Source organism: Chelonia mydas, chromosome 9 (assembly GCF_015237465.2).
Source record: "Chelonia mydas isolate rCheMyd1 chromosome 9, rCheMyd1.pri.v2, whole genome shotgun sequence".
NCBI classification, from domain to species: domain Eukaryota; kingdom Metazoa; phylum Chordata; order Testudines; family Cheloniidae; genus Chelonia; species Chelonia mydas.
In genome coordinates, this window is record NC_057855.1 from 86,854,300 (window position 1) to 86,879,572 (window position 25,273).

The 25,273-nt window shown below is 40.1% G+C and overlaps 1 protein-coding gene across 2 annotated transcripts in view; it reads left to right on the forward strand.

Moving 5' to 3' along the window:
- THOC2 (THO complex 2) overlaps positions 1–25,273 on the forward strand; it is a 107,704-nt gene that overhangs the window by 25,623 nt on the left and 56,808 nt on the right. For both annotated transcript variants that reach the window (XM_037909450.2, XM_037909451.2), the window contains exons 5-12: positions 673–743; positions 3,459–3,580; positions 5,129–5,262; positions 8,847–9,013; positions 9,730–9,822; positions 10,643–10,798; positions 17,314–17,486; positions 21,122–21,317. In XM_037909450.2, the coding sequence (XP_037765378.1) occupies positions 673–743; positions 3,459–3,580; positions 5,129–5,262; positions 8,847–9,013; positions 9,730–9,822; positions 10,643–10,798; positions 17,314–17,486; positions 21,122–21,317 (1,112 nt within the window). The remainder of the gene's footprint in view (positions 1–672; positions 744–3,458; positions 3,581–5,128; positions 5,263–8,846; positions 9,014–9,729; positions 9,823–10,642; positions 10,799–17,313; positions 17,487–21,121; positions 21,318–25,273) is intronic.

Genomic DNA, 25,273 nt, shown 5'->3' on the forward strand with positions numbered 1-25,273 from the left:
AGAAAAATGCTGCTTTTAACCATCTTAATTTAACTGAAAAAGCACAGAAAGTGTCCTTACCTTGTCAAATGTTTTTTAAACTTTCCCTTTTTTTTAGTAGATTATGTTTAGCACAGTACTGTACTGTATTTGCTCTCCACCCCCTGATTGCGTACTTCCAGTTCCAAATGAGGTGTGTGGTTGACCGGGCAGTTTCGTAACTCTAAGGTTCTACTGTATGTTGGTTTCCCTGCCTCCTGGTCCTATCCCTCCTTCTACCTGCTGTACCTACTGCTGGTCATAGGCCTCACTTAGACAGGGAGAAGGGCAAGAAAAAAGTGAATTATCTTCTGTTATTCATTCTTGTCTCCAGCATTTGTGCCACCAGTGTTAACAACCGCTGGATTTATAGATGTGCAGTGTGTGAATTCTTTTTATCAATAGAATCAGCCACTAAATATTACAGTAAGCTGAGTGTTAATGAATGGTTAGACTAGACACAGAATCAGAATGTTAATTATAACTGAATCTTAAACATTAATACATGTGCAAGCAGATTTTTACTAGGATTCATCACAAAAGGAAGAATGGGCCTTCTACATTGCAGTGGAGAAATCAGAGAGAAACCAGAAAGATATGTCTCCATGACCAGTAATGTCTCATTTTACCCTTCCCCATATTCCTTTACTTCAGATATCGAAACAAGTTGTTTAGAAGAAAAAAGCAAGAGAGATCATTTTACGCAACTGGTGTTAGCCTGTTTGGTAAGTTGCACTTACATACTTCTTGTGTAGCAAAACACTTCCACGTTAAAATATGACAAGAAAATTGAAATCTGTATCTTTTACCAGATATTTTTTAGGGAAAAAATTGTATGTAATGTAATTATTGAGTTTATTTTTAAATTATTACTTATTTTGTAAGAAATACTGTGTATGTATACGACATATACTAATTTGTTGTATATTTCAAACCACATGTTTTTATTGCCAAGAGAATAACTACAACATTACTTTCATCCTTGTAGTCAGAAGGTTTATTAGTGTGAGATAAAACAGAATAACAGAATAGCAGATAGACCAGTTGTCTTATCACATATGGCAAATCCTGTGGTTCTTTATTATGTAGACTTATAAGAACAGATAACTGTTTTAACTAGCTGCATTATAATTGCACAGAATGACTAGTTATTAGTTTCAGGCAAAATAGTTTGTGAACAACAGTGTGTGGTGTTCCTCCTCCAAATTTACTCCTCTTTTACTGGTTAATTCTTTCCCACAAAATAAAGATCATGGAGGAAAGAATTAGACAAATTGCATATCTAGAATTTTTATGATCCTTAATTTGTCACAGTTTTTCTAGATTTAGTGAATATGTGAGATGTGAAACTCCAAAATCTGTTGTAATGAATTAATTTAATTATAGCCTCCTTCCTCCCTATAAATATTAGAGGCTCTTTTGTTAGGTGACAGTGCCACTTTGTACCTGTCATGTGCCTTATTTGTATAAAATAGCAGTTCTTTTTCTTATGTTGTGAGTTTTAGTTTGTATAAGACACTGTATTATTAAAAATGTGTATTGTGTTCAAGTTTTTGTTGAGTTTTTATTAGCTGTCAAGATATCAAGCCCCATTGATCATGGGTTGGACTCAAATTACTTAACAGCTGAAAATATCCATTATAGTAGTCATTGTCAAATTTTTTTTTCCATATTTTGGACCATTTCTTAAGATGGCGATCCTCTCACAGACACCTCCCTTCCAATCTTGGTTCTACATCTGGGCTTCAACTACAGTGTTGATTAGATAATAAAGGTCTATTAGGCCAGTGTTAGACTAGATAAAAATAACCTTGTTTTTATGTGGTGGCTGAAGTGGCTTGGTTCTGCCTTTTTTTCCCTACATTATTTGTTTCCTTGTCTGAGCACTGGACTGTATTTTAATATTATAACTGGGGCTCAACCTACAAACCTTTTATCTGGATTTTGAATGTGACCTTTCCTTTCCCCAGTGTTTGGATGTATTCATTTTTGGTTTTGCCATTATGACTACTAAACTACTAAATTTGGATCTAGGTTTGGATTCCAGTCTCTCACCTTACTATAATTTGAGGTTTTGAGATGTAGGATTTTTCCTTTTGGGAGCATTTCTAATTAGTATAAAATATTCCCTCGTTGCTTGCATCCCAAAATGTTCTTATATCTCCATGACCCTTTGCAGTTAGGTCTGGTCCTCCTTTGTGTTTGCTGCTAATCTGATTTTTGTGTCATCTGCTGATGTGATCGTGGTGGAGTTTGCGTTGGAAAAACACTGGATAACATTAAGCAGCTTCGCAGCATGTCATTTTTTTGTTTAGTTGGCCAAAGAGCCTCTGGAAGCCCTTAATGTCTTGCATGGGACTACAGGTAGCAGAACCCTTCACTTTACCATTGTAACAAAAGCAGCTTTGCATATCATCTTGAAGTGTTGCTTATACTTCAAGTGGCTCGCAGATGGGGCATCGTGTTATAGACAGCCAACAGGTGAGGGTCGGTCTCATTTGAGCATAACATAGTGGATGCTGTTAGAAACAAATAATAATTAATTATTTCCAGGAAATGAAATATGACTCTCAAGCTCAAGTACTTTGGGCTCATATAGATGGTTTGAGACCTTGCTTCCAAGTCCCTACGTGTATATCAGTTAGATGTTTTTCTCTTTGAGTAGTCAATCTAAAAATGTTGACTTGTCCTGCTATCTGTAGTTTGGATACCATTATAGGGTATCTGGAATTTAATATCAGTGATACCAAAGGATTTCTACAGGAACTATATTGAAAAGTAATCGAATTTAATAAAAACTGTTAAATTTTTTACAGGTTTTTGAACCTATCTATTAAAAAAATCTATAGCAGGGATATAATTTTCTGTCAAATTCTATAGGATAGTTTAAAAAAAACCTGTAAAAAAAGATAGTATTTTCTGTTAATTCTATGAGGTTTTTGGGTTTTTTTTTTTCATCAAGGTGTGTATGAGTGTTCTGCTGGACGTCCCATTGGTGCAGCCTCTTTTGTGTCTAGGAGTTGGCCTTTTCCATCATGTAGAATAAGACTTTTAATTGTAAGAGCTTCTGCATGTGAAAATGAGTGTTGCACTTGTTTTTCAAAGCATGTGAAGGGAATATATAGTGATTTTGGCCACAGGCAAAAGTTTTAGTAATCAGGCTAAAAATGATAATTCTGTGGTGCCACTCACTGCAAACTCCGTAGCCTTCAGTGTATTTTATATAGATTCCTCATTTGTAGAATTGTAGCTTTTCAGTTGCAAGCAATTGTTCGTTTTGAAACTGAGTTTATATGGTATGTTTTGTATTTGAATTACCTTTATTTTCACTGTTAGTATACATACACAGATAACCCAGGGTCAAGATCAAATGCTGTTTAGTTTAATATACTTATCAACTCATATGTATAACATGTATGTTGCATTCTTGTTTTGTGCAGTACCTTGTTTCAGACACTGTCCTAAAGGAGCGTCTGGATCCGGAAACACTGGAATCATTAGGGCTCATCAAACAGTCTCAGCAGTTTAATCAGAAATCTGTTAAAATCAAGACAAAACTTTTGTAAGTGTGTGTGTGTAGATTTTTTGGGGGGTGCAGGTCAATTTCTTTAAATGTAGCTTTTTATAATCTATATATTTTCAAAGTAATGTTTTCCATGTTGAAAATTTTATGAAATACTTGGTGGTTTTTAAAGTGAAATGTTTTGTTGTACTAAAATTACTCCTTGGTAATAAAACATAATTTGTCCTTTTATATTTTTCATAGATACAGTAAAAGCTCTTTTATCCAGCACTTCACCAACCGTCAAGCTCTATAAATCGGCATTTCTGATCTGCACTGAAAATCCGGTTTATAGCGCAGTTGTTGCGGGACCGGCTGGGGTGTGGGAGGGGCTGTGGGGCATGCTCTGAGAGGGAGTTTGGGTCTGGGAGGGGCTTGGGGTCCTTGCGGGGAGGAGGGTGCTCACCTCTGGCGGCTCCCTGCAAGCGGCTCCCTGTCCCTGCTGTTGCTGGTGGAGGCACAGCCAGGTGGCTTGTAGGCACGCTACCTCTGTCCCCCGTCCCCGAGCGTTGACTCCGCAGCTCCCAGCCCATTGGCCGGGAACCGTGGCCAATGGGAACTGTGGGTGGGGGGTGCTTACAGATGGAGGCAGCGTGCCTCCTTGCAGAGGCAGAGCCACCTGGCCGCGCCTCCACCAGGAGCAGCAGGGATTGGGAGTTGCTTGTGGGGAGCCACCGGAGGTGAGTGCGCCCTCCCAATCCGGCCCTTCCACACCCCAAACCCCATCCTGGACCCAACTCCCTCCCAGAGCGCACCCTGCAGCCCCTCCCATGCCCCTGCACTCCAAACCCCTCCCTCTGAGTTAACCGGCATTTTTAATTTACTGGCGCCCCCCTGTTTCCAGCGTGCCGGTTAAAAAAGCTTTTACTGTATGTGAAATTTACATTTTATTATAATGCCTAATTATCTTTGCTCCAGTGGTTTCAAATATTTAAGCTTTCAATGGTAGAAAATGCTTACTTGCAAAATACTTAAAAATAAATTACTAATATCTCTGACTTAAGCATAGGCTTTTGTTGTTTTCCTAAACTATCTAGTGCAGTGCTTTTGGTCTTTGGATTGTAAGCAAAGGCTCTGTATCTACATGTCTACTGTTTCATTTTCAGTGTCTATGAAATGCAATTAAAATTAGTTTAGATCCCTAGAGCTCAGTCCTGAAAGGTGCTGATACTCTGACCCCATCCATCAAAGCAGTTAGGAACAAGTTTAATATTAAGCACATGATAGTCCCATTGATTTAAAAGGGATTAATCACATGCTGAAAGTTAAATGTGAGCTTGATGTTTTTGTTAGTCTGGGACCTGTGCTCAGCAACTCAGGGTCCTTAGCCACTATTTGAAATGAAGCTTATTGTTTTCTGCATTCTGTAGTTTTCCTAATGGTTGGAAATAAAACCATTAATTCATAAGCATGTATTCAATGTTGGTAGATAAGTTTAATATTTATAAAATATTTAACCTGTATAAACTTTACTATTATGAATAGCTATCTTGTGCTGAGCTGTACTCCTCATTTGTTAGTGTTTAATATCTATTTATCTAATTGCAGTTATAAACAACAGAAATTTAACTTATTAAGAGAAGAGAATGAAGGTTATGCAAAGCTGATTGCTGAACTGGGGCAAGATTTATCCGGCAATATCACTAGTGATTTAATCCTAGAAAATATCAAATCTTTAATAGGTAAGGAATTTATCGAAGCAAATATAAGTAATTATTTTCCTATATAATCACCTTGAGTTGCTTCTGTAGAGAGCCATTCTGGACAACTTTTTTGGTGTCTTTTGGGGATCAGACAGCAGATTTACGGTGCTAAGGTAACACATTGCGTTGCATAATCTCCGGGATTGGTTCTGTAGGCAGAAGTTTCTTTTGGGGAGTTTCTGTGGTAGTGTTAATTATGTAAATGCTATGTATTTCAATTTACTAGTGGTGCTGAAGTTGTCAGCCCAGCTTTACATGTGGTTCTCCACAATTTATTTATTTTGGACTATATATATTTAAGAATGGAGTTTTATGATGATGCATCCTTCTTTTTAATTGGTGGGAGCATGGTGACTTACCGGTGCCTTTTTTTTTTTTTTTTTAATTAGTTTAGATACCCAGAAGAATAAATGGCTATCCAGTTAGTCTAAAAAGCAGAAATCAAAGAAATTGGTATTTCTTAAATGAAATGAAAATCAGTAAATGTTGTTGGATTCGCTCACATAGATCCATCTGTGGTTGGTTAAGTACTCATAAAGGATTGAACTTGGCAAAAGAGTGTCACAATGGGAGCCCAAGTTAGATTTAAAAAAAAAAAAATCTAAATCTGCTCAGATCAGCTATATATAAATATATTTTTAGTGACTGCTTGCAAATTAGCCTTCCACATTGAGACTAAAAGTTTGATTATATGTAGCTGTTCTGTATGCACATAATGCAGCACCTTCGGCAGACTAAGACTTTAAGTAATTTAGCTGTTTCAGATTTGCAGTTTAGTTAAAAATAGGTAAAATGACCACATACTACTTTGTTTGCTTAATATTATAAGTGAGCAGGCAACAGTAAAATACAGACAGAGTCTGGGTTGCCTGGTAAATTAACCATACTTCAATTGCTTGTGTGTGTATACAAGCCTGTATTTTAGACCAGGGGTTCTCAAACTGGGGGTCCTGACCCCTCATGAGGTTGTGAGGTTATTACATAGGGGTCATGAGCCCTCAGCTTCCACCCCCAAACCCGACTTCCCTCCAGCATTTATAATAGTGTTTAGTATAAAAATTGTTTTTTAATTTGTAAAGGGGGTCGCGCTCAGAGGCTTGCTATGTGAAAGGGGTCACCGATACAAAAGTTTGAGAACCTCTGTTTTAGACTGACTTCATCTCTCCCCCCCCCCCCCGCCTGAAAGTCTGCGCAGGTATTGTCTCCGTACCTCATAGTCTTCTAACTCCTTTTATTCCCCTGGAGCAGAGGATTTTTGTCATATATGGGTTCTTTAAGAACATAGACCTCCAGGGACAGAGTGTGCAGTATGTGTTTAATGTAAGACATTTCCTGATGTATACAGGTCCAAGTTTGCTTCCCTTCTTACGAGGATAGCAGTAAAGGAGTTTGAGTGAGACGACTCAGCAGTACTAAGAGTGGGAGATCTCAAATAATCCCACTGAAACAATTAGTTTAAATTAAACTGGACTCAAAACTGTCTTTGGACATTTCTACCAACAGTTTCCCCAGTTTATAATCCTCACCTTGCATTATAAAGTGTGGGCTAGAAGTAGCAACAAACCTGCTGTGGAGAGCTGGAGTGAGAGAAACTGATATTTTATAATGAGTCTCCTTTCAACATTTTACTTCCTCTGTAATTGATTGTTTGCTCACTATCTCCATCAGCTTTTAGGTTGTCTCCCCAGAGAACTATCAGGGTCTGTCTAATACTTTTATAGTAGAGAGGTTAAACCAGGCATGTCTAAGATTACTTCCACAGGAGTCATTGATAATTTAGTTTTATTTTCCACAAATTAATAAAATACTTAGCAAAATTGATAGTACTGGGGAGAGAAGATATATTGAAAGTCTATGAATAAATGAACGTTTCCTAAACTGAAAAGATTGCAGTGGCTTAGTGTGTTTCTTAATAGTTTAAAAATAGGTCTTGCCAGCCTTGAGGGAAACAATTACATATAGGCTGCAATGGTGAGTCAAATATTCACCCATTTAATTATATACGCTTCTCCAAGCATATATGGGGGTTGTCCTAGTTTCAGGGTAACTGTACCAGTATTTTCGCCCTCTGCAGTGCATGCAAGGAGTGCCCAGTCAGGTCTCAGTTCTTCTATTGTCACCTGTGTCTGGGTAGAGACCCTTGTCCCATGCCCTTCTGATTGCAGGTTTTAAGACTGCCCAACTCCCTGCCTTACACTCATATCCCCAGTCTGCCTAAAGGCCAGCACCTGTTCGTTGCTTTTTCTTTGAAGGCTATGAATAGTGAATTGCCTGCAGTTATAAGTTACCACACAGCTCTTTCTAAGCAAGCACATTTATTCTTAAGGTAAAAGCATTAGAGAGAGAATATTAAATCAATTTATTGGTTATTTTATAACACACACTAAATATACCAGGAGGAGCAGCTGGTAACCAGCAGGAGAGTGAGTTTGTATGTGTGTGTGTGTGTGTGTGTGGGGGAGGAAGGGTGAGAAAACCTGGATTTGTGCTGAAAATGGCCCTACTTGATGATCACTTTAGATAAGCTGTTACCAGCAGGAGAGTGGGGTGGGAGGAAGTTTTGTTTCATGATCTCTGTGTGTATATAATGTCTTCTGCAGTTTCCACGATATGCTATGCATCCGATGAAGTGAGCTGTAGCTCACGAAAGCTCATGCTCAAATAAACTGGTTAGTCTCTAAGGTGCCACAAGTACTCCTTTTCTTTTTACGAATACAGACTAACATGGCTGTTACTCTGAATACAGAGAGTATAGTACTACTCAAAATTTAAAATATGTTTTACAGATCACCTCTGTCTTGCATAGTTCTCTTGACTCAAAACTGGTTTTCCATAAAATATCTGTTCCTTTGTAGTACTAATTAAGATAGTTAGAAGTACTTCAGGCATTGGGTCTGTTCAAATCATCTTATAGCTATTAAACCAGCCATTCTGTTTTCACCAAAAGCTATTTCTATGGCAATTTAAAAATTAAGATGTAACACCTTACTCCTCAGTGTGCGATTATCTGACATACAATTGGTATATTTTGGATAACCCGTGTCAGTCTTTAACTGACCAGAACTTCCTGTTTTGCAATGGTGAGGTTAACATTTTACTAAAGAAAATACCTTGATCTCTTATCACAGTGAATATTTGTATTTTCCTTTGGCAGGTGCGGCAGAAGGAACTGACTAAAAATAGAGTTCATAATGACTTTTTTTTTTTTTTTGCTGAAATCTGAGTGTTAATATACAATAGTATTTAACAAGAACACTGAATTTTTAGCTTTTTACTTTAATCTAAATCTCAGTTCTGTCCCTAACTTTGAAATTCTGATGTTTACTACAGCTGTCAACTTCTATATTTAATATAGTACCATAAAGCCAAAATATATACTGCTCTGTTTAATTTTGTCTATTTATTTTGATGTAGAGAGAATTGCTTTTTATTCAGAGTAAATGGCTGAAAAGATTTTTTTTAATGGCTCATTTGCAATTTTTCCTAATTCTAATTTAATTGTGTTGTATTAGGAAATGAGAAATAGAACTGAATTTTTAACTTGTATTTTTTTCCCCCAATAGGATGTTTTAACTTGGATCCCAACAGAGTTTTGGATATTATCTTAGAAGTCTATGAATGTAGGCCGGAATATGATGATTTCTTTGTACCTTTGATAGAATCGTACATGTATATGTGTGAACCTCAAACTCTGTGTCATATCCTTGGGTTCAAATTCAAATTCTATCAGGTAATATAGATGTATTTTTAATATTTAAGCACCCCTTCTTTGTCAACCCCTATTTCTGTGTAATTTCAGTGATGTAAGTTTTTGATGCTTGTTTAGGAAAAAAGTTTTCTTTCCACAAAATACAATTAGCATTGGTTGTAGAAGTCCAATTTTAGAAATAGTACGTTTCTCTATTTATGATACTTTAACGTGGGATAACTTTTTGCATTAAATTTTTTAACCATCAATGTATAATCTAAAATGGAAATTGTTCAGTACTATATTTGAACCAAGCATTTTTTAGAGTACACTTTAAGTGTTTGACTGTATTGTCCTCCATTTGAACTTGTAGATGAAATGTGCAAGTTCTTACATTACTGGAAATGACACATTCTTATATACCGCAGACTAGACCCCTAAGAATGAGGAAAGCATGGCTGATGTTTAGTGTGATATCTCACCATCTCAACTGCAGAACTAGTAATTGCATGCAGTCACTGTGAGATGCGAAAGAAGATAATCGGTTGCACATCTTTCTTCATTCAGAATCAATATAGTAACAGGACCATATACAATGACAGAATTAATATGTTTGATAAAAGCTCTCCCTGTCCCCATTATTAAGATGCCTGCTTTCTCTGTTCTTACTGGCATTTTTTATTTTTTAAAAGTAAGTTTTACTTTTCTGTGACATTCTTGATTTGCTGTTTCTAAAAATGATAATGCTTGTCTTTTAGGAACCAAATGGTGAAACACCTTCCTCTTTATACAGAGTTGCTGCAGTACTTTTGCAACATAATCTTATAGATTTGGAAGATCTTTATGTACATGTAAGTTATTTATTTTTCTCTAACTAAATGTTACTAGTAAGAACAATGAATATGAAATTGGGCTTGCAGCTGACCTGTTTCTCATACTGCTAAAACTGTTACCACAGAGAATTCAGAGAAAAGAATTTAGATGGATTACCTACTCCAGTCTTTCACACTCTCAGCCGAAATGTGTCCCAGGAGATCCAATACTTCCTGTGGTACTTCAGGCAGGAGCATCTACAGCTTGTAGCTGGCATGGTCAACTGGGCAGTTACACTTAACAGAGAGCTGCTAGGTGTGCTCATCAAGCCAGGCAACCAGGAAAAGGAATTTCAACAATTTGTGGGGCTTTAAAGGGGAGGGGTGACTTCCTGTCTACCTGCCCCCTGGGCAGCAGAGTTCACAATGGTGACCAGAGCGGTCAATGTGGCTCATTGTGGAACAGCTTCTAGAGGCCAGCAACAGTCGATGTAAGTAACGCAGTGGCTACGCTAGCCCTGTGCCAACCTAAATACATTGATCTTAATTGGATTTCAGTACTTTTCTGTTTTGTTTTTTGAATTATCGATAGCTCTGAGGACAGTGTGCAGTATGATTCCTCAGTCTTCCTTACTTGATTAGGGTATGTCATGGATGTATCATTTTTGAAGTGCTGCTGGGAAGTTAAAACAAAACAACAAAAACAAAAAACTCTCCTTTCTAGGGAATGACCTGATTTCTTCAGGAAGAAGAAGGGATCTAGCTTTTTCTCCTTCAAGCTTATTGATCAAAAAGTAGTTTCAGGTTATGTTAATTTTTCTTTACGTATCTTAACACCATCCATGTTTTATTTTCTCAGCTTCTTCCAGTAGATAATGCCATTCTTGAAGAACACAAACGAGAGATTGTGGAGGCTAAACAAATTGTTAGGAAACTTACAATGGTGGTTTTGTCCTCTGAAAAGACTGAAGAGAAAGAGAAGGAAAAGGACAAGGAAGAGGAAAAAACTGAAAAGGTATTTTTTCAAATGAGTTAATTATAATTGTAAACATAACATGGTCATTGCTATGAAAATTACTTTTTTGTCCTTTTAATACAGTGTATCCAGTTGTAATGATAAATTTAATTGGCTGTTTATCTAAAACAAAACCAGAACTGTAATTAAACTGTTTTCTCTCCTGTTTCAACTTCTGATGTAATTTTTGTTATGCAAGAAACCCTTCCCCCAAAAGTGTTGGTTTTAGTGTCTTGTCCTGAATTCATTCAAGGTTGTATATTCAGTTCTGTAGTTAGGTATTTTGATTCCCTCCTTCCTCTCCCTCCCACCCCCCTTCTTATCACCTTCGATAAATATCGCTCAAGATTTGCCTACCTTTTGTGCTGGTTTAACAAGCTTTGGTATGTTGTTAATCTTGGTAGGAGGTGTCATCATGTAACCCACAATTGATTTTTGACTATGCAGGGTTTATATAATCTATTACACACAAACTGCTCCAAAAGAACATTATTAAGGTGCAAAGTCAAGCACTTAAAAGTTAGGAATGCCAGAACTAAGGTTGCCTGTGCAGCCCCATTGTGCGTGTTCATTGTGATATAATCTTTAATTACATGACCACATACTATTTTTTCCCATAGGACCTCTTTCTCATTCAGCCCACAGAGTGGACAATGCTTCCTTAATGAGAAGCTATTTAAATATTTTTTTCTTCTCTTCACAGCTCAGTTTGTGGCCCATGCCTTATTTACTGCATACTATTCAAACTCTCTGTTGAAAACAGTTATTAGTTTCCTCATGGGCTTTCTTATGGTGCTCATAACTATCGTCTCTTGAGTGCTTCACAGACACTGATTAATTTATTTTCACTAATGGTTGGGGGACTTATCTCCACATTTTACAGGTGGGGAACTGAGGGCAGAGAGATTAAGGGGATAAGTATCCACTAATTTTGCATGCCCAGTTTGAGATGCTTAGGATCTGATTTGTCAGAATACTTAGCATTTTATAGCACATTATATAGTCAAGCATAGCTCCCAGTAACTTCACATGCATTAGAGTGCTCAGCACTTCTGCAAATCAGTCCCCCAGGGTGTCAAGTTGGGCACCCAGAAAGCAAGGAGAGCACAATTAGTGACCACCTGTGAAAAGTTTGGTTTAAGTGACTGGCCAAGCATCACATAGGAGCTCTATGGCAGAGGTACTGATAAAATCCAGACCTCCAGGGTGGCATTCAAATGCCTTAACCCTGAGACCGTTCTTTCTCTTCCTGCAAGCCCCTGCCTGATTCACTATTCACCTTCCAACTTCTGCAACAAACGAAGTGAGGATCAGATAAGTCTCCTTCACTACACAACCCTGATTTGCCCCATAACAGTTCCATCCTCTGCACTGAATGAGGAAGGGGTCCTATGGTGAAAAAAATATGTGAATGTGTAATTTTTCACAAGGGGGCTGAATTGTAGTTCCACAGGCAACCTTAGTATTAAGAGGCGTTGTGTTGCTGTCTCTCCAAGTTGTCTTTGAAAATCTTAGCCTAATTGTTTTGTAGCTAATATGAAAATAAACCTGTTCTAATCCATGATTTTTGACGCTTTTGTTATGTATGGTACAGAGGACATTTGAAAAGACACAGTTTAACTTCTGTGAAATAAAGTTGGCTGGATGATGGAGCATGATGGAGAGATGCTCATTACATGAATCTTTAGCTGTTGTCTTCAGTGCTAGAAATTAATATTGTCTGAAAACAGACTACTGTGAAAAATCAATAGTTTAATATTGGCAAAAAGCAGTATCCACTTTTGCCTGTGGAGATGAGTTTAGGATAATGAATAAACAGTCAATTTCAGAATACAGGTAGTGCAAGTGTTAGAGGTCACAGGACAGAGCAATGTTACTAGATTTGTACCTCTGAGAACAGTTCCATGCAGTGAATCTTAGGTGCACTGTGCTGCTGTAGAATTTCAGTGGAGACATGCACTATAGCGATGAAAGAGTTTCTCCTATTGCTGTAGTTAATCCACCTCCCTGAGAGGTTGTAGCTCGGTCGACTGAAGAATTCTTCCATTGATCTAGCACTGTCTACATGGGGGATTAGGTTGGCATAGCTATGTCTCTGGGGGGTGTGGGGTTTTTGCACCCCAGAGATATAGTTTTGCTGATGTATGTTTTCAGTATAGACCTGCCTTTAGTCTTTTGTGTCCAGTGGTGAAAACTAGGGCTGTCAAGCGATTAATCACTTTGTTAAACAATAATAAAATACCAGTTATATAAATATTTTTGGATGTTTTCCATGTTTTCAAATATTGATTTCAATTACAACACAGAATACAAAGTGTACAGTGCTCACTTTATATTTATTTTTTATTATAAATATTTGCACTGTAAAAATAAAAGAAATAGTATTTTTCAATTCACTTAACACAAGTACTGTAATGCTATCTCTTTATCATGAAAGTTGAACTTACAAATGTAGTTATGTGCAAAAAATAACTACATTCCAAAACAAAACAATGTAAAACTTTAGAGCCTACGAGTCTACTCTGTCCTACTTCTTGTTCAGCCAATCACTGAGACAAACACATTTGTTTACATGTGCAGGAGATAATACTGCCCGCTTCTTGTTTACTATGTCACTTGGAAGTGAGAACAGGCGTTCGCATGGCACTGTTGTAGCTGGCGTTGCAAGATATTTACTTGCCACATGCACTAAAGATTTATATGTCCCTTCATGCATCCATGCTGATGATGGGTTCTGCTCGATAATGATTCAAAGCAGTGCAGACCAATGCATGTTCATTTTTATCATCTGAGTCAGGATGTCACCAGCAGAAGGTTGATTTTTTTGGTGGTTCGGGTTCTATAGTTTCCATATCAGAGTGCTGCTCTTTTAAGACTTGTGAAATCATGCTTCACACCCCGTCCCTCTTAGATTTTGGAAGGCACTTCAGAGTCTTAAATCTTGGGTCGAGTGCTGTAGCTATCTTTACCCTGTTCTAGAAATACATCATTACCCCGCCCCCCCGCCCCCCCCCCCGCCAATTTGGCGATCTGTAGCAGTACCATGACAATGCCCTGTTTCTTTTCCCCTTTTATCTTCACCCAGAGACTTTAAACTGTTCTGCCTCTTACCTCCTTCTGGACCAAGATTATATATTCTTGCTATTTAATTCAATACTACCTCCCTTATTTCCCTGCTTGTCCTTCCTAAATAAGTATATCCCTCTATACTAATATTCCAGTCATGAGACTTATCCCACGATATCTCAGTGATCCAAATTATGTCATAATTTAGCTTGTAAAAAGAAAAGGAGTACTTGTGGCACCTTAGAGACTAACAAATTTATTTGAGCATAAGCTTTCGTGAGCTACAGCTCACTTCATCGGATGCATTCAGTGGAAAATACAGTGGGGAGATTTATATACATAGAGAACAGGAAACAACGGGTATTACCATACACACTGTAACCAGAGTGATCACCTAAGGTGAGCTATTACCAGCAGGAGAGCGAGGGGGGCGGGGGGGGAAACCTTTTGTAGTGATAATCAAGCTGGGCCATTTCCAGCAGTTGACAAGAACGTCTGAGGAACAGTGGGGGGAGAGGGGGAATAAACATGGGGAAATCCTTTTACTTTGTGTAATGACCCATCCACTCCCAGTCTCTATTCAAGTCTAAGTTAATTGTATCCAGTTTACAAATTAATTCCAAAGCAGCAGTCTCTCGTTGGAGTCTGTTTTTGAAGTTTTTTTTGTTGAAGTATTGCCACTTTTAGGTCTGTAATCGAGTGACCAGAGAGATTGAAGTGTTCTCCAACTGGTTTTTGAATGTTATAATTCTTGACCTCTGATTTGTGTCCATTTATTCTTTTACGTAGAGACTGTCCAGTTTGACCAATGTACATGGCAGAGGGGCATTGCTGGCACATGATGGCATATATCACATTGGTAGATGTGCAGGCGAACGAGCCTCTGATAGTGTGGCTGATGTGATTATTCAGGGGACACCATCATACGGCCTAGATATGTGGACACAGTTGGCAACGGGCTTTGTTGCAAGGATAGGTTCCTGGGTTAGTGGTTCTGGTGTGTGGTTGCTGGTGAGTATTTGCTTGAGGTTGGGGGGCTGTCTGTAAGCAAGGACTGGCCTGTCTCCCAAGATCCGTGAGAGTGATGGGTCGTCCTTCAGGATAGGTTGTAGATCCTTGATGATGTGTTGGGTTTTACTTCCTGAAGAGCTGAAGGTGATGGCTAGTGGCGTTCTGTTGACAGAGCCAGAAGAGTACCCAGAAGTCATCTACTACAGGACAGGCCCACCAAAGAAAATAACAGAACGCCATTAGCCATCACCTTCAGCCCACTGTTCCTCAGACATTCTTGTCAACTGATGGAAATGGCCCACCTTGATTATCACTACAAAAGGTCGTGTCCCCCCCCCTCCCGTCCCCCCCCCAACTCTCCTCCTGGTAATAGCTCACCTTAAGTGATCACTCTGGTTACAGTGTGTATGGTAACACCCATTGTTTCATGTTCTCTATGTATATAAATCTCCCTACTGATTTCCACTGAATGCATCCGATGAAGTGAGCTGTAGCTCACGAAAGCTTATGCTCAAATAAATTTGTTAGTCTCTAAGGTGCCACAAGTACTCCTTTTTTTTTTGCGAATACAGACTAACATGGCTGCTACTCTGAAACGTAGCTTGTGTTGTTGTATTTCCAGTTCTTCCATTTATTTTCCATACTCCTTGCATTTGTGTGTAGACATCTAGGATGTTGAGCAGATTCCCCTCACTGTTTTCCCTCTTGTTGTTGTTATGACCCTATTATAATTTTCCATCCCTTCCCTGTTACCCACACCCCAACTCTCTATTAAGATCACCTTTTTTAAAAAAAAATCTACTTGTGGGTTTTGTCACCTGCCCCCTTTGAGTTTAAAGACCTCCTCGTTACGTTGGGAAGTCGGTGCACCAAGATGCTCTTCCCTTTCTTGGTCAGGTGGACCCCATCTCTTCTGCGCGCCTGTGGGTACCTCCTCCGAAGCTCCCATTGGCCGCGGTTCTCCGTTCCTGGCCAATGGGAGCTTTGGAGGAGGTACCCACAGGCAATAGCAGCGCCGGGGCCGCAGGGACATGGTGCGGGCCACTTCCCGGAGCGGAGTAGGGCCCACGGCACTACTGGGTGGCAAATCCGCAGGCCGGATCCAAAGCCCTGAGGGGCGGATCTGACCTCCGGGCCGTAGTTTGCCCACCCCTGCTCTACTGGAAGAATGGAAAAGAATACCACCTGTGCCCCCAACTCTTTCACCCTCACTACAAGAGCCCTGTAGTCACTAGTGATCTGCTCAAGGTCATATAATGCCCATGTGGGTGAGGAGCAGAGGGTAGTAGTCAGAGCGACAGATGAGCCACATCAAGCTTTCTGTAATGTCTCAGATGCAGGCTCCAAGCATGCAGCATGCCTCCATGGACATCAAGTCAGGTTGGCAGATTGGTGCCTCATCCCCTTCCAAAGGGGAGTGACGGTGGTCGGGGTCTCCTACTTTTCCTCCTCTTGGGTGTAGTGGCTGTGAGCCTGCCAACCTTCAGGGCAGATGGCTCCTCTTCCTCAGCCACTAGGTCTGCTCCTTTCTTACTGTTGCCAGTACAGCATACCTGTTCTTCACCTCAATGGATGAGGGACCTGCATGGGAGGGAAGCAGTGTCTTCTGCCTGAAGTAGCCAGCAGATGGTCTTCTCCCTATAGAGCAGCTGAGTCTCCTTCCTCCTCTGGTGTTGCTATATCTTTTCTAGTTGGCTAGCATCCTCCATCCTGGATGTCTCCTTTTGCGTTCTACTGATGAAATCCTGGTGCTCCTGGATGCTACACAGATGAGCCGCCATTTCCTTTCATTTTAAAATGCAGTATTTGGCAACCTAATTTTACTTGCCATAGAATTAAGTTCCAGATTCTGTTTCTTTTAAAACAGTTGCTGACATGAAAACCACAGTATACAGCATTGTATAGGAGGTGATTTCTTCCACTATTGAAAGGGAAACTTACATTTTCAAATTCAGATTCTCGCATAAATATTTAAATAATACTTTAAATGTTGCCTTTAAAAATTAAGTATATTCAGTTCACTATAATGTCTAAATACACCATTAAGTTCAGACTTTTCGTTTTTCTAACAGCACTTTGTACATTGTAATGGTATTTAATATACATTTTCCTATTAAACAAAAAACTCAGTCTCATTTGTAAAAACAGTACTCACTGCTGCAAGGAACAATACTCTAGAATTAGTATTTAGGTTTGATTATGATTGTGTTGCTGAAGAGTTTGATCATATCTTACAAATATTTTAAATACATTTTTAAAAAAATGTGTAATAGGAGTATTTACCGAATGGTAAAATACATTTTGAAATAATTATGGTGCATACAAAAAAAATTGTCATCTTGTAGATTTTAACCCTTCTACTGAAGAGGAAACACAGGGAGGTTTTAGGAATGCATTAAACTTTTGACTCTAATTTCTTGTTTGCTATCTTTTTTTAGCCACCTGACAACCAGAAACTTGGTTTGTTGGAAGCTTTGCTAAAAGTTGGTGATTGGCAGCATGCACAAAGTATTATGGATCAAATGCCTCCATTTTATGCCACTTCACACAAGCCTATTGCCATTGCCCTTTGCCAGCTTGTACATGTGACCATTGAGCCTTTGTACCGCAGGTAAGATGAACAGCATTATTAAATGTTGGGAATTTGTACAGGGTAGGTAGAGAATGTATTCATCATGTTTGCAGACTCTGTAAGGCTGAGAGGTGTTACATTTCTTTGTTAGGACAAGATTAAAATACATTATGAACTAGAATGGAGAAATACGCTTAATTTAATAAGGATCAATGCAAAGGACTTAGTATAGGATGGAATTTGCCTGCCCTGCTAAATACCCAGTAATTGAGCTGTGCATGCGGGGAGGGAAAAGAGAAGGGAAGCGTGGGGTCATGAGATTCACCATACAGCCTGGACCTAGGGCTACGGTGTACATATACTAACAGTACTCCAGCTTCTAGGTTTGAACAGATCCTGTTGCTCTTCTATACCTCCTCCACTAGGGGTGAATCCCACTGACTCTGAGAAAATGCTGATTCCCTCGGCATGCCTCCAGCACCAGCCTAGATGTTAGCCTAGGTTGGCATGCAGACCATTGTCCTTCATGCAGTGGTTCTGGTGGCATGTGAATTTCACCCATAGGAAAGAATAATTGAATGTATAAGTGAATTCCAGCAAACGGATAATACAACAGAGGAAGACATGAGGTTGATAGTAGATAATACATTGAACAAGTCAACAATATGAATCTTCAACAAAAAATGAGGGAATCAAATACTGTATTGGAGTCTTGCTAATTTGTGTAAGTAATATACATGAGACAGTTACTGTGCTCTAATAAGTAATGGTTAGGGCCAGTGTTCCCTCTAATTTTTCCATGCATGTGCGGAATGAATTTTGTTATGTGCACCAATATGAAAGGGCTGAGAGGTTCAGAGTGTGGCGGGGGGGCTCAGGGCAGAGGATTGTGGTGGGGCAGGTGGGGCTTGGGATGAGGGGCTCAGGGCTGGGGCAGAGGGTTGGGGTGGGGGGCGAGGGCTCTGGCTGGGGGTGCAGGCTCTGGGGTGGGGCCGGGGATGAGAGGTTTGGGATGCAGGCTACCCAGGGGCTGTGGCGAGGAGGGAGGACTCCCTACAGCTCTTTTTCCTCACAGCAGTACCTGGGCTGGGGAGGGGGAGAGGCGCCTCTCCCCTGGCCATGGCAGGTCTGTGCTGGGGCTGGGTTGCAGCCAGGGGTGGGGTGCCTCTCCCTCGGCCAGGGGAGAGAGACATTCTCCCCCCTCCGAGTGGGGCTTAATAGGTAGCTGCGTGGCTGTGCAGCTTGGAGGAAACTTAGGTTAGGGCTCCGTGTTCCTCATGGAGGTTGCGGAAGTCACAGATTCTGTGACTTCCTGTGACCTCCGTGACTTCTGCAGCAGCCATTGGGGCTCGCCCCAGGACTGCCTGAGCAACTGGCCCCGGGGACAGCCACACCAGCTGCTGTGGGAGTGCCTCTGCAGCCAGCTGCTCAGGTGGCCCTGCAGCCATCCACACCAGCCACTGCTGGAGCGGTCCCGGCACCATCCATATTGGTGAGCAGCAGTCCTGGGGCAGCCGGAGCAACTTCCCCACCCTGGCAGCTGGTGCCATGAGCCCCCCCAGGACTCCCAGCCACTGGTGTCATGAGGTCCCCCCCGGCAGCCCGGAGGGGCTCTCCAGGGCTTCTCCCCACACCCTGGCAGCTGGTGCCACGGGCTCGCCCGGGGCTCCCCCCCCCCCCCCCCCTGCTGCTGGTGCCACAGGCTCCCCCCTGACAATGCTCCCTCCTAATATTCAATCAGGGGTATTTATGATATAAGTCATGAACAGGTCACAGGCTGTGATATTTTGTTTCTTGCCCATGACCTGTCCATGACTTTTACTAAAAATACCCATCAGGAGCAGGTGCTCAGCTGCCCCATCCTTTATCTGTTGCTGAACCCTGAGAGACTGTTGGCAGATGCTGGGGAAACTCTGCCTCTTCTCTGCTGCTGCTTTCTGATAGTGTGAGGTGACAGCTGCAGTGAACCCTGCCACTCCTGCCAAATGTGGCTCCCTTGCAATATGCATGCGCCACAGAATTTCTAGTCAGGCGATAGCAACAGCCTCGTAATGGTGTCACCAGGTGGGGCCTGTCGTGTCCTGGAGGATGTGGCTGACTTGAAGGTGCCTTTGCTCCACACTGCTTGCCAGCCCCTTAGTTGTGCCTACCTATTGCAATCCCGGGGGGATGCCCCACAGTTTGAAAGCCAGTGGTTTAGAATATCTATTTAAAAGTTTGGCAATACAATAAACTATCATATGAAATTATAGAATTGCCATCATTGGAGTTATCAAGGTTTTGCTAGGTAGCCATCTGTCAGATATATTTTACAATTAATCAAAGCATTTCTGTCCTGATACAGGGTGATAGGCTAGATAATTCAACAGGTGCCTTCCAACCCAAATGTTTTGTGTCTGTGTATAACTTTGAAATGTATAAGAGATCAAGTTGTTGATTTTTCCCTCTTTGTCTTATTCTATCCTGTATATATACATATACATAGGTACATATATGCAACTCTCAGTCAAGTTAGTATGGGTTGTACATGTGTATTTAAGGCAGAATTGATTCATGTTGGCTAATTGAACAATGGACAATCACCAGTCTGTTATAAGTTGATCCAACTGCTGGGCACCATGCGCCTATAAGCCATCTGGATCTTCACTGAGTTTAATCATTATTCCTAGCTCTGCATCTACAGGGCACATTCCTGGGTTCAGACTTTTTATCTGATCCCTTCCTTGTGCTCCTGTGTTGAGTCCATTTTTTCAGGGGGATGGCTTGGTAGTTGAGAGACTGTCAATGGCTACTTAGAGATTGTCCTTTAACAAGATATCAAACGCTCCTGGGTAGGATAGCTGACTGGAATACATCATAATACCCTTGAGCAACATTAGATGTGAGTTCAGCACATAACACAAAATGGATGTCCTAATCCAAAATGGAGTTCATAATTTGATTCAGACATATCTCACTCTGCCACTCACAGTAAATACAATATTTGTGTACGGTATCTTTCTGATCTTATGTTAATATGTTTAGCTGGTAAAGCAATTTTCAAGTTTTGTATATAATAATGACTTCACTGCATTTCTATTTACTATTTTTTAATAACATTTTTTTAGTCTAAACTCTTCTGAGAGTCATGCAAAAATAAATGTTCATCTTTGAAGTAGATCAGGTCAATACTGTTACCCAGTCCTGTTCTGATTATTAAAGCAAATCTTAAATAATAGACAGTTCAAAGGACAAGTTCTATTAAAATAAGAATATTTCACTTAATGTACTTAGATTTACTTTAAAGACAGTATTTATTTAATGTGGTGTGGGTTTTTGACCATATTAAAAATGAGGATTTTCTAAAATATTTTGTACCCACTGATAGTGATCTTGCAGTTTTTTATTTAATTATGTAGTAACAGAGTCCCTTTGATAAGAAGAGGATTTGGGGATGAAATCCTGATCTCACTGTAGTTAATGGCAAAACTCCCACTAACTTCAGTGGGGCCAAAATTTCACCAAATCAATCCAGAAGACTATAATACACTGTTGCATTGAAAAAACCACTGAGAAAATAGTATAGAACCATAGTAACTAAAATCAGTTAACTAATAAACTAAATTGTTTGTCCTGACTGTAAAAGTGAATAGTCCTCATGTAGAATGTGAAATTTTATACTTCTGTTTTCACAGAGTTGGAGTACCTAAAGGGGCTAAAGGGTCACCAATTTCCAATTTGCAAAATAAGAGAGCCCCAAAACAAGCAGAAAGTTTTGAAGATTTGAGGAAGGAAGTGTTCAACATGCTTTGTTATCTTGGTCCTCATCTCTCCCATGATCCCATTTTATTTGCAAAAGTGGTTCGCTTAGGAAAAGCATTTATGAAAGAGGTTGGTAAGATAGAGCAACTTGTCTAAAGTTTTTGATGGAAACATACTATTCCTGTATGATGACAGCAAAAGATAATTTATTAAATACTAGTGATGTGTTCACATGCTGAAACAGGAAATGTCCGAACATTTTTTAAAAGGACAGTCTCCCTTTGCTGTTTCCACCCATTGATCTCCTTTATTATAACTATTTTACAATGTTATCTTTTGTGTGGATAGATTTTTATGAAAAAATTCTATACAATTTCCTTGAAGCTTTTGCACTGGAAAAATGTGAAGGTCATCCTGAAGGCCATGGTGAACAATAAACCAATATGGGACCATTTTTAAAAAGTTTGTTTCTCCCCATCTGTTAGGTATCATGGAGAGTGGGGAATATGCTTTTTCTCTCCCCTTCAGTGAAATTAATAATGGATGCCAAATCAAACCCATCCAGGTGGTTGGATATGTTGAAGAGCTGCTATTTTCTAGCTCGACTGCCTCCACTGCCACCATGATGCTGCCATACGGTAGCCATATAGGCTACCTCTCATATGCTGCTGACAGGGATGGGTTTAATTCAGAGGGCTATGAAACCTTCTAAATCACAAAGTAGCTCACTTTATTTTTAAAGTGGACCCTTTTGGGTGCTATTTTGGCCATGGACCCTACTTTTCCACTAAGTGAGTGTCAAGACTATATAGTGATCTTTTTATTTAAAAAGGGCAAAGGGGAGTTTTTTGGTATTACTCTCTTGGAATGTAGCCTTCAGATCATGTCAAGGCCCCTGGGTTGTTTTTGCTTCTGTTCCAGCAATGTTCTGTTTGATACAGTACAGGTTTGGCTACTTTGCTGACCTGCCTCATCTTTCAGGTCATCAGTGCAAAACTATAAAAACAGTTGAAGCTTAAAAGTGAAAATGAATAATATTTAAAACTTGGTGTGACTTGCATCTTTGCACTCTACAATTAGTGGCTTGCCCACTCCTTTCTTCTCTTCCTCCTGCTTTTTCACTGGTTGCTGTACTTTCTTAGGATACGTCTGCACTTCATTGTAAGCTCAGGGTTCGAACTCTAACCCAGGGCTTGGACTCAGGGTCCCAGGACCCCATTGGGATGCAGGGTCCAAGCCAGAGTCAGGCTGGGACCCAGAGTTAAAACTGAATTACTTTGCAGTGTAGACACATTCCCAATGGGCTTGTGCTCTGGAAATCCACCAACAGCATCCCACAATCCTACGGGCTGACTTTTTGTCCTTTGGACAGTCAAGTTTGGTGGATAGTCAGGTTTTCCAATACTACATCACTAAAAAAGAGCTAGCTCCACATTTTGGAATAAATGTGGTTTTACTCGGGTCCTGCATAATGCAGTGTAGCCACTGAGGCCCCAGATTAGGACCCAGGGTTCAACAGTTCGTAACCTGGCGTTACAAATGAGTATAGATGCTCAAGCCTAGGTTAACAAACCCAGGATCTGGTAACTCAAGTTCTACTAACCCTGAGCTTACCTTTCAGTGTAGACATACCCTTATTGGCTAAATACCATGAGTTAAATAACATCAAATGCTGGCTGACTCAACTACAGCAAGATGAATAATCTAGTATCTTCCATTTCCAGTAGTAGTTGCAATAATATTACAGTAATTTTTAACTTCTCCTGCCATTCTCCCTCCTCCACTTGGATGGATGGTATTATTCCTTTATCAGAGCAATGAGAAAGCCCAGTGACTAAAAGTGCAACTTCCCTAGCACATCTCCCTCCTGCCTACTTCTGGTGTAGAAGACTGGAATTTGAATGAAAATGCGTTGAATGCCAGTGCAGAGTATTGCTATTAGACTGCCAATGCTGAATTCATATATGCTGAGGATTTTGCTTACAGGTCTTGGCATCTCATTTAGAATACACAGACTTCTTTTAAACACAAATTTAAACCTGTGACCAGAGCCCTTCTGGCTTGCAAGGTACTTAGGTTGAGGAATTTGCAGTTTACTGTGTGGTGGTGGTAATTTCTGATGAGACTTGTAAGAATACCCTGGTCCTGGCTTCTCTGACATCTGAACCCATGCACTTCTTATAGGTATCAGGGGTTTGTCTTGGTGTCCTAGATCAAAAGTTCCCCTTCTCTTATTGCTGCATAATACTTTTTTGTAGTGCAAAACTAGAGGTTATGTAATTAGGCGTTCAGTAAATGGGAAATGAGAGAATTCCAGTTGAACATGCATCAAGAATAGTGCCCCTTTTGAATATATGCACAAGGATAATAATCAGATATTGTATTTTTAGAAATAGTTTAAAAAGTGTAATAATTTTTGTAACCTTAGGCACATGAACTATATATCTTGTAATACTGTGTACAAGTAACTGTGAGAAGTACACACACATACCATATGCTACAAATGCAGTATAGTAAAATTCTTTCTGACTTCTGATGGCAGAATCTTTGGTCTTGCATAATTTTTTAAACAGTTCCGTTGATGCATGAGCTGTAATAGAATCCCCCTCTCTCTCTCTCGTCTGTGCGGTGCAAACAGGAGTAAAACATAATACAGTAAAAGCACTGTTATTCAGCATGTTGGGGGAATGAAGGTTGCCGGTTAGGCAAAAATTCCAGATAACTTAAGGGGCTCATGGCTGGGGTTGGGGTGTGCAGGGGGTGCAGGGCACGGGCTCTGGGAGGGAGTTTGGGTGAGGGAGGGGGGCTCGGGGCAGGGGGTTGGGGCACTGGAGGCGTTTCAGGGTGCCGGATCTGGACGGAGCTCACGTCGGAGGCTCCCTGCAAGCAGTGACATGTCCCTGCTGCTCCTAGGCGGAGACGTGGCCAGGTGAGTCTGCGCACTGCCACCGCCCTGCCCCAAGCTCTGGCTCCGCAGCTTCCATTAGCTGAGGACCACCAAGGTGAGCTCCACCCGTTTCCGGCACCCCGAAATGCCAGATTCTAGATGTCTAATGTCTGGTTTATAAAGTGCTGGAAAACATAGCTTTTACTGTAAAAACTTTTTTACCTGCTATTGTGCAGAAATGACCATGAAATACACATGTAGTTGTCAGATTATGCTGTTTTTTCAACATCACTTTTCAGAGTAGAACTACACTTAACAGGCATAATAATGCGTCCTATAATAATGTCACGGTAGTAGTGCAGGCTAACAGCTGTAAAATTCAAAATTTATGTTGCTACCATAAAAATTTGCTCTGATTTTAGAAGAGTCAGATCTGCATGAGTGGAGGACAGGTATTAGTCTTAACCTTTTTTTTTTTTTTTTTTTTTTAAACCATGGCATTTGTGTGTTTTTTCATTTTCTTAATGAGTCACTGAAGCAAAAAAATCACATTTAATGAACATCACATCTATTTGACTAATAAAACATTAGAATATTGAGAACATTTTTAAAGATCTCAGCCCACTGACCCTTTTATCCCACTTTACAAACTTATCTTACATAGAAGTAAGAAACCCAGACTCCTCTGAGGGCTTGTCTACTCAGGGACACTCAAACATTTATCTGAATTAACTAAAGTGTGAATTCAAAATGGATTAGTTAAACTGCAGTAAGCCCCTGTGTATACACTCTCATTCACTAAAGTGAATTAAACTAAACTGAATTAAGGCCACTTTTATTCTGAATTAGTGTGTCCACACCGGGATTTAATGCAGTTTATATAATTCATTTTGTATGGCTCCAGTTCAAAACTACACTGAGGTACAAATGTGTGTAGAAGGCTGTCTCAAATGTGGCTATGTTCTATCCTCTCCCCTTCTCCTCACCTTTTTCCTCATTGCCTCTAGTTAGTTTTTGTTGGTTCTAGTGCTCTTATTTTAATCCCTTCCACCCAGATGGTTTGCAGATTCTCTTGAGGTGGACTAGTTGAAAATGAAATACAGTAAATGTATTTTACCCAGTTTTCTAAGATGCCAGTTGGCATGGTGAGTAATAATATGGCCACCTATCTGCAAATAGGAATCAAACAAAACTGTAA